Source organism: Nomascus leucogenys, chromosome X (genome assembly GCF_006542625.1).
Source record: "Nomascus leucogenys isolate Asia chromosome X, Asia_NLE_v1, whole genome shotgun sequence".
NCBI classification, from domain to species: Eukaryota; Metazoa; Chordata; class Mammalia; order Primates; family Hylobatidae; genus Nomascus; species Nomascus leucogenys.
The window spans coordinates 90,215,286-90,224,966 of NC_044406.1; the positions used below are offsets into that span (position 1 = coordinate 90,215,286).

The 9,681-nt window shown below is 42.9% G+C and overlaps 1 protein-coding gene across 1 annotated transcript; it reads right to left on the reverse strand.

Annotated features, from left to right (window-relative positions):
- Positions 1–3,128: 3,128 nt before the first annotated feature.
- On the reverse strand, positions 3,129–6,327 carry LOC100606267 (transcription elongation factor A protein-like 5). The gene is made up of 3 exons (XM_003276495.4): positions 6,133–6,327; positions 4,715–4,782; positions 3,129–4,030 (listed from the first exon to the last, which is right to left on the reverse strand). Exon 3 carries the CDS (start codon positions 4,001–4,003, stop codon positions 3,383–3,385), a length of 621 nt encoding a protein of 206 aa, XP_003276543.1. The 5' UTR covers positions 4,004–4,030; positions 4,715–4,782; positions 6,133–6,327; the 3' UTR covers positions 3,129–3,382.
- Between the last annotated feature and the right edge of the window lie 3,354 nt (positions 6,328–9,681).

Genomic DNA, 9,681 nt, shown 5'->3' on the forward strand with positions numbered 1-9,681 from the left:
AGGTTGTAGTGAGCCGAGATTGCACCGCCCCACTCCAGCCTGGGTGACAGAGCAAGACACCATCTAAAAAAAAAAAAAGTAAAGGAAAGGAAACTGGTTAAGAATTATTGCATTAGAGCCAGATAAACCTGGATTTCAATCTGGGCTCTTCTCTTTGTTGGTATGGAACATTGAATAAATCATTTTCCTCTTTGAGCCTCAGTTCAATCACCTATATAGAGGGCATAAATAACAGCTCTCTCAGAAATCAATCACCTATATAGAGGGCATAAATAACAGCTCTCTGAGAAATCTTGTCAGAATTAAAGGAGCTAGAAATATGAAGAAGTGGGCTATGAATAGTGGTGATTTTTGTCACTTCTAGACCACAGTGTAGAAAAGTGACTGTGAGATCCTCATGCACTCTCTTTCTTTGCTGCAATGGATCCCTGACAGACTATGAGGAGCAGGGCTTCTCCATCCCCAACCTTCATGAAGTTTGAGAAACCTTTGTTGTGTTAAGCCAGTGAGGTTTTGGGGCTGTTAGCTACCTCAGCATAAGCTTAGCCTAACCTGACAAACACAAATGGTCCTCAAAGTTAAGCAACAGAGTCACTGGGTTGCTTGCTAAAATAAACGTTGTATGTGGTAAAGCTATGTTGGGGATAGGCAATAGACAATGGGGGTTATGATGGTAAGAAAGAATAATCCATTATCATATCAGAAAATCTTAATGACTAAAATAAACAAGTCAAGAAATAGCAGTTGCAAATCATATATCTGATAAGGGACTTATGTTCAAAATAAACAAACAACTCTTACAACTCATCAATAAGAAAACAATCCAATTTAGAAAGGGACAAAAGATCTGGATACGTATTTCTCCAAAGAAGACATGCAACTGGCCAATAAGCACATGAAAAGATGATGAACATCATTAGCAATTAGAAAAATGCCAATTAAAACCACAATATGACGCCACTTCATATCCACTAAGATGGCTTTAATCAAAAATACAGGCAATAACGAGTGTTGGTGAGGATATGGAGAAATTGGAAACTTCCTACACTGCTGGTGGGATTGTCAAATACCATAGTTGCTTTGGAAAACAGTTTTGGAAGTTCCTCAAAATTTAAACATAGAGTTATCATTACTGCGCAATTCCACTCCTAGGTGTATACACAAGAGAATCAAAAACATATCTACACACAAAATATGTATACAACTGTTTAGTAATTATATGTGTTACAACATGAATGAATCTTTAAAATATTATGGCAAGTGAAAGAAGCAAGGCATAAGAGGCCACATATTGTATTATTCAATTAATAAGAAATGTCCAGGATAGGCAAATCTGTAGAGACAGAAAGGAGGTCAGTGCTTGCCAGATGCTAGGAGAACAGGAGAGTGGGCATGACATTATGTGCTAATGGATATGGGATTTCTTCTTCAGGTGATGAAAATATCCTGGAACCAGATAATGATAATGACTTCAGAAGTCTGCTAATATACTAAACACCACTGAATTGTATACTGTAAAAGGGTGAATTTTATGGTATGTGAATTACCTTTTAATAAAGCTGTTAAAAAAGAAATAGCAACATATACATATTATTCAGAAAGATGGAGGTAAATGCCAGAATAAAACAAAAATGTTTATGGTAGTTGCCTGTGGTAGTTGCCTATGGTAGTAGCCTCTGAGGAGTGGGAATGTGGAATGGCAAGGAAAACTGCAGTTTTTAATAATTAAAAAAAAGTCTTGTACTATAAGATTTTAAAAATTTGTGTGTATATTCATTTGATAAAAATGAAAAAGAGCTAAAAGCAAAAGACACATGCAGACACACACACACAAACACACACACACACATTGTGGAGACAGAATGCAATTCTGACGCATTGGGTCTGAGGTGGGAGCCAGGATCCTGCATTTTCAACAAGATAGTTAGGTGATTTCGATGCAGGAGGTCTGCTAGTAAGTAGCAAACTTTGAAAAACACTACTATATCCAATGTTAAAATCATTTAGCAATGAATTTTGATATAATCCATCTCCTGCTGTGTTCCTTTTGAAGTGGCAAGTTTCAGTTGCTAAAGAATAACATTACAGTTTCAAGGCTATGTATTCAATCAGGGGCAGAACTGGGCCAAGAACTGAGGCCTTCTGACTCAATAATTAACGTAGTTACTTTTTAAGCTTCTATTATGTGCTGTGGAGTAACAAAATGAGTAAGATAAACTCTGCTTTAAAGGGCAAGTCTAGTGGGGTAATTACAATGCCTGACAAATATATTAGTTAAGATTTTATGAAGCATTTTTCCCACATTTCATGTCAGTATTAACATAACTATAAAGAGAGAAGACGGACATTCTCCACAGTTCAGAAGGGAACCTATTGGGGATTCAATTCACCAGGGAATTCAGGTGAATCTAAAGGGCTTTGTTACCTGGAAGACTCTAGCCCACCAGCAACAACTGGGGCCTTAGAGGGTGCAGGACCCTGGAGAGGGGGCACAATGCCCAACAAATGTGGCATTACCCAGGGGAAAGTGGCAACTATCTCTCAGCTTCCTGTACCTATTTTTAGGCACAGGTGAGACCTCCCTCAGAAACACTCCACACCCTCACCAACTGTCTGACTTGGTACTGTTAGTGCAGGGGAGAGGGCAGGAGCCAGCCTAACACAGGTCACAGACTCAAGCATCATATCTGATCTACTCCACAGCCCTGGGAGGTAAGTTTTAGCCCCATTTCACACAAGGCTGTCACTTACAGCAATGAATCTGTAGTAACTGCCAGGTTGATTCCTCCAACTTCAAGTCCCAGGGGTAATGTGAGTTTTATCTATCATTTTGTGTTCTAAGAATAATTGTAAGTTTCTCCACTGCCTTCATATTATCAATGAATAGTTCTTTTGATTGCCTAGTATTTACTATTTTCTTATTGTTTACCTTTTATTACTTCCTTTAAAACAAAAATAGCCTGTGCTTTTTAGATTTAAAAAAGTACAGATGAGAAAAAGAATAATTTTCAGTCCCACCACACAAAGAAAATCATGATTTCTCTTTGGTCTACTCAATTGCATAGTGTCCCCCATGTATGGATATATTATGTAAACATTTTTTTTTCCAGAAATGGGCTGATACTGTATACATGGTTCTGAAAACTCTTTTTTATTGTTATTTTACAATGTACCATGAACATTTATTCCATGCACATGGGTGAAAATCCTCTACTAAAAGACAGAGCACTGTAGGTAGGTCAAAAGTCTGCTGGTAACAAGAGTGACACCTAAAGGAAAGTATCAGCTTAAGGTTAAAGCACATAGCCCGGCAAATGCCTGCCAGGAAAAGCAGGACTGGCAATATTCCCATCAGAGAAATCAGAATTAAAGGCCAAAGGCATTAAACATATGGGACATCTTCTAAGTCTTTCTGGCCCCTACCTCCGCCCCTCACTCCCCTCACACCCCGTTGGCCCCTTGGGGCGAATGGATCCTGTACATCTCTTTGCATCCAGTGAAAACCACCCATTTTCTGCTTTTTCCTTAGCTCCTCCTGAGCCCTTGATACATCTCCACATTCTCTCATCATCTCCTCACTGCTCAGATGCCTTTCTTGTAAGTCCTCCTGAGAGTCCTTGGGGGAATCGTCCGTCCCCCTGTCCGTTTTTCGTTTTGCTTTCCGGGGCACATAATCTTCAGCCGGGCGCTTTTCAGCGGCCCGCGGCTGGTTCTCTGGCTTTGCCTGGGAGGCTGGCTTGCCCTCACTTTGTGGCTTGCCCTCACCTTCGGACCTGCCCTGCTTTTCCTGGCTTCCCTCATCTTCCAGTTGTCCCTCATCACCTGGCTCTCCCTCATCCTCTCGCTTTCCCTCGAATTCTGTCTTCCCCTCCATGTCAGGCTTTTCTTCCTCGTCTGACTTTCCTTCATCTTCTGTACTTCCCTCATCTTCTGGCTTTCCCTCACTTTCTAGGTTTCTTTCATTCTCTGGCTTTCCTTCATTTTCTTTGTAGAGCTTTTCCATGTTGAGATGTTCCCTTCTTTGCCTTTCCTAGGAGACAAAAAGAAGACACAGGACACTGAGGGCTTTGGGGGTTGAACGCAGGTCCTTATAGTACTTGTCTTTCTTAACTTAGGGTTTTCCTGACCCTATCCCATCTTCCAGGCGCACTCCCACCCTTACATTCCTTCCTTTCTTTTTCACTTTACACTTGTTCACACGAGCCAACCTTACAGAAACTTCCACAGGTGCTTCTCCCTACATTTAAGGAGCATGTGCTGAGAAACGCGTAGGAGCATATTGGCCCTTAAACTTTGCTCTGGCCTTGGCTATGCCTACCCATACCAATTTTAACTGGGTGGTTCCAATTTACACTGACCTGCAGAAATCCTGGGCAGTTTTCTTCTTTTTCCCCTTGCATGCAGTTGTAAGACTTATAAAATTGCAGACAGAACAGAACCATAGCCAGTTCTCAGATTTCAGGGCTACTCTTATATCCTCAGGGGGCATCACAGATGCTACACCTCCATTCTCTTACTTTCTTATTCTCCCCTCTATCCTCACCAGCCACAGATCACCATATTCCCTTAGGGTCTTGACAGCAGTCATGTATCCCGAAACTGCAAGAGGGAGGATTGGAGGAGGGGTGGCAGGCAGTGGCCTCCCCAACTTCTGCTCTGGCTTAAGTCACTCCTACTCCCAAGGGTCCTGGTGCAGTAGCCCTCTCCCACTGACCTGCACTGATACTGCAGGTCTTTCCTTTTCTTATCTGGGTTAGTGCTCACAACCACAGACGTGAAGACCTGCAGAAGGACAAGAAACAGGTGGGTGAATGAGAAATTGAGAAAGTGAATGACTGGTAACTTGGACACTGGTTCTTTGGGACCCTATTTGTCAAAACTTTCCCAGCTCCTATCACCTCCTCACCTTTTCCCTTGCATTCTCTGATTCCCCCTCTGCAGGCAGCTCCTTCTTAAGAGCCTCCATTGTTCTACTTCTGGGAAATAGGCAAGAAAGATTATTTCCAAAGCGTTTCTATGTTTCTGAATCTTCCTCCCAAATTTTTATCTCACTTTTCTGGCACGAAAATGAGTGGGGTTAGAGACAAGGATGTTCTGAAGACAGAGTGTTCTGCTGCCCTCAGATCTCTACATTCCAAATCCCTCACCCTAGGGCAGCCAAATAGCAGAGCCCACCACTTCTCTGAAAGTGGTGATGACAGAGATAGGGGGCAGGGCAGAAATGTCCAAAACACTCCTGCCACCTCCTGCCTCCCCACATACACAGAAAGCCCACATTTTTCTGCAATGCAAGAGACAAATTATTTCCAAACCCGGTAACATTTTTGGTCTTGCTGCTACCTCATCTCAATCCTCCTAGTTTAGAAGCCACTCCTCCTGGATAGGGAGGTGATCCCCAGATCAAACCTCTGTCTCCCTTTTTCTACAGCACCTCCTTCCCTTGACCCCCTTAGCCCACCATTTCCGGCTCCAAAATGGAGGGAGGATGGAGAAAAGACACCGGGGAACTCAGGCCTGGACCCGTTGCAGGGTCCGCCCTCCGCAGCCTGGGGTCACTGACTGCGCCCGCCTCCCGCTGCCTTGCAGGGATCAGGCCGTTTTCTCGCCGTTTCGTCGCTGTTCTCTTCCCTGATCCTCCTCCTCCTCCATCAGACATCGCCCGGTCGCCCGCTTCCTAGGAGTTCCCAACTGGTACCCAATTCTCAACCCTTGACCTCTCTCGAGTTCCGCCCCCCTCCCCCCTCTCCGCCCCCCTCCCCCCTCTCCGCCCCGCACCAAGCCCTCCATTTCTTGCACCAAATGAGTGAGCATCGGGAAAGGAGTGGAGAGAATCCAGCCCTGGACCCGTTCTGGTCTTTGCCCTCTGCCATCCCAACCACAGGGATCCACAGGCTGTGGATGGGTTCGTAGCCATCTCGGGGAAATGACTCTTCCTCACATTTCCTTCTGCCAGAAGCCTGCACTTCTCCAGGGAAATAAAAGCTGGTACCCATACCTCTTGCCCAACACAAAAAAATTTCTGCGCCAAAATGAATGGGGGTGGAACGGGGCGGTATCTAGAAAGCAGATCCGATCCTCTGTAGCCTATGTGCATTACCATCCCTACCTCAGGGGTCCCCGGCTTGTACCGACCTGCAGGGCTGTAGGGCAGTTGCCTTCTCTGTCCCTCAGTCTGAAGTCTGCCTTCCTCCACGGAAACAGGGATCTGGTACCTGGAGGAGAGGGACTTCTGCACACGTCGGCTTCAGATCACGTGAGAAAAACGTCACCAGTGGGCTCGGGTCCCTAGTTCCCCTCCCACCCGCAGAAAGTGCGTCAGGAGCCAGCCCACTTCTTCCCTTCACTAGTCTGTCCGTCTGAGAGCCCTCCGCACCCCCAACCTCGGCTTAGCCCTCCCTCTCGCCCCAAGGCACGGGGCCCTGTCACTCATTTTGGTCTTTGCTAATCCCAGAGGTCAAATGTGACCCTTTTTCTGTGTGGTATGTATTTATTTTTCCGTGGTTATCCGGGAGGGACTGCACCTTCTTCTAGAGCTATTGGCCATTGGTACATCTCAGAGTAATTTTTTTTCTTTCTCTCCTTTTATCCGAAGGCACCTACTCGATCTAATTCTACACGCAGCCACTGATGTTCATTCTGCCTGTGGACCAGACCTTCTCATAATGGGTACAAGGTGGATTGTCAAGTAGGGATACAAGTAGTTAAAATAGGGGTTTTATTTTTTAAAATTTTTTTGGTCCTATTTAATTCACTCTCCGCAGCATGGGTTATTCTTATAAGCACAAAATTAAATAAAGCTATTTCATTTATGAGAAAGTGTTTAAGAGAGAGAAAAACTTAAAAGATTGCAAAATTTTCTACTCAGAAGAGAGACCAAATTAAGTTCATAATATTAACTTTTGCCATATACACAAGGAATTCAATTGGCAACAAGCAAAATATACATTAAAAATTTTTTCATAAATAGCTGGTTCTCTCACGTTCTATTTCACACACACACACACACACACACACACACACACACACACACACACATTTAATGTTCCCAAATGATTACTGAGTGCTAAATAGACTTGCTGGAATCTGATGGTTGACAGAAAATTCAAAAATGTCTCTTTAAAAAATTTGGCTCATGGCTATTTTCATTCAAATGTTTAGCTCTAGGCAAAGGGAAGAGCTGTGAGACCAAGGCTGCAGGAGATGTGAAGGATGCAGAAATGGTCCTATCCTCCCTGCCCTGCCAAGATCAGGGGAAGGTGTTCTTCTCCACCCCCTCATATTCTAGAATTTCTCATCCCCTGCATTCAGGCACATGACTCTGTTGCTCACTCCAAGAATATACCTGGACAGGTGACCAAGGTGGTGATATGAGTAAATGCCTTTGGCTCCTTCCCTCCTCCCTCCCCCTATTTCCCACAGGGATAACCCAGCCCCAGCAGAGAGTGGAGCATTGTTCATGCCTCCAGGAAACTAGAACAGATCTCTTCTAGACCCTTGCAGCTGAGGGTGTTCATGAGGCCTGAAAAAGTGATTGCTGGGGTAGAGTCCCCTGCAACCTGCCTGCTCTCTGCCCTTATTCACAGTGCCTGAGTGGAAGCCTCCTTACACCCTGTCTGTTGCCTCCCGCTTAGCCTAAAAAATGCAGTCTGCTGGGCCTCTCACCCCCAAACTCTGTATCTCCAGGGAACCCAGAGGGAGCCTAACCTTGCTGCAGGGTTGCTGCCTGCCAGTTCATACTACCCTATGACTGTCTCAGCAAATTTAAGCCAGTGTCTAAGGAGTTCTGCCATGCTGTCCATATTGACCTAGACCAAGTATTCCCAATTGATGAAGTCTGTGGGCCACCTGAAATGGTATGTAAAATTGCATATGTTTAGGAAGTAGTGGAGTATGCACACTCTTGTGAGAAGAAGATCTGTACCCTAGGAACCTGAATAATGTTTTGTTCTATTTGCACACCCCATTCTGTTTATCCATCATATGTTGATGAATATTTAGGTCATTTTCATCTTTTAGCTGTTGTAAATAATGCTGCCATATACAATCGTGTATAAGTTTTTGTGTGGATGTATGTTTTTATTTTATATAAGCAAGTTGACATCACGAAAAAGAGGAAACCATAAAGTAAGGACAGAAATAAGAAGAAGCTACTTGACAAAGAGATAAGAAGGGGAAGACACAAACAGCAGCTGAGCCATGTTAAAGACAGCTCATCTATTCCTTGGGTTCAGGCATTATGAACCTATGAATCCCCTAAAATTATGTTCAAACTTGTGCGTGTGTGTGTGTGTGTGGTCGTGGTTTCACTCTGTTGTCCAGGCTAGAGTTCAGTGGTGCAATTATAGTTCACTGTAGCCTTGAACTCCTGGGCTAAAGGGATCTTCTCACCTCAGCCTTCCGAGTAACTGGGACTACAGGTACACGCCACAACTCCCAGCTAATTTCTTTAAATTTTTGTACAGACAGTGTCTCCCTACATTGCCCAGGTTGGTCTCCAATTCTTGACCTCAAGTGAGCCCCCTGCCTCAGCCTCCCGAAGCACTGGGATTACAGGCATGAGCCGCCGCACCCAGGCTGGATATATACATTTTTATTGTGTGTGCACATTTGCTGAGAATAGGGTCCATTGCTCTCATTAGATGTTCAAAGGGGTATGTAATATTAAAAAGATGAAGGCCATTGACCCAAAGAATATACTTCTGTATACATTTTTTTCAAATCATGCTATCTTTATTCTCTTTTTTAAAGAGAAATTCACATAACATAGAATTAACCATTTTAAAGTGTACAGTTCAGTGACATGTATAGTACACTCAAAATATTGTGTAACCATCCCCTCTATTTAGTTCCAAAACAGTTTCATCAGTCTGAAAAGAGACCCCATACCCATTAAGCAGTCATTCTCAATTCCCTTTCCCCTAGTCCCTAGCAATGACTTATCTGCTTTCCATCTTTATGAACTTACCTATTCTAGATATTTCCCATAAATGGAATTGTACAATATGTGACCTTTTGTGTCTGGCTTCTTTCACATAGCATAATGTTTTCAAGGTTCATCTACGCTGTAGCATGTGCAATACTTCATTCCTTTTTATGAATTAATAATTCATTTTTTTGCATACCACATTCTGTTTATCCATTTATATGTTGATATATATTTGGATTGTTTTGCCTTTTGGCTGTTATAAATAATGCTACCATAAACAATTATGTATAAGTTTTTGTGTGGGTGTATGTCTTTATTTCTCTTGCATATATAGCTAGGAATATAATCATTGGGTCATATGGTAATTCTATGTTTAAATTTTTGAGAAACCGCCAAACTGTGTTCCACAGTAGCTGCAACATTTTGCATTCCTATCAGCAAGACTCCAATTTTACCATATCCTTGCAAACAATTGTTAATTTATATTTTTTATATTTATTATCCTAGTGGGAGAGAAGTGGTTTTGATTTGCAATTTCTTAATGACCCATGATGTTGAGTATTTTTTCTTGGGTTTGTTGGATATTCGTATATTTCCTTTGGAGAAATATCTATTCAAGTGCTTTGCCAATTTTTATTTTTTATTTTTTAACTTTTATGTCAGGTTTGGGGGCACATGTGCAGGTTTCTTTCATAGGTAAATTGCATGTCACAGGGGCTTGGTATACAGTTTATTTCATCAGCCAAATAATAATC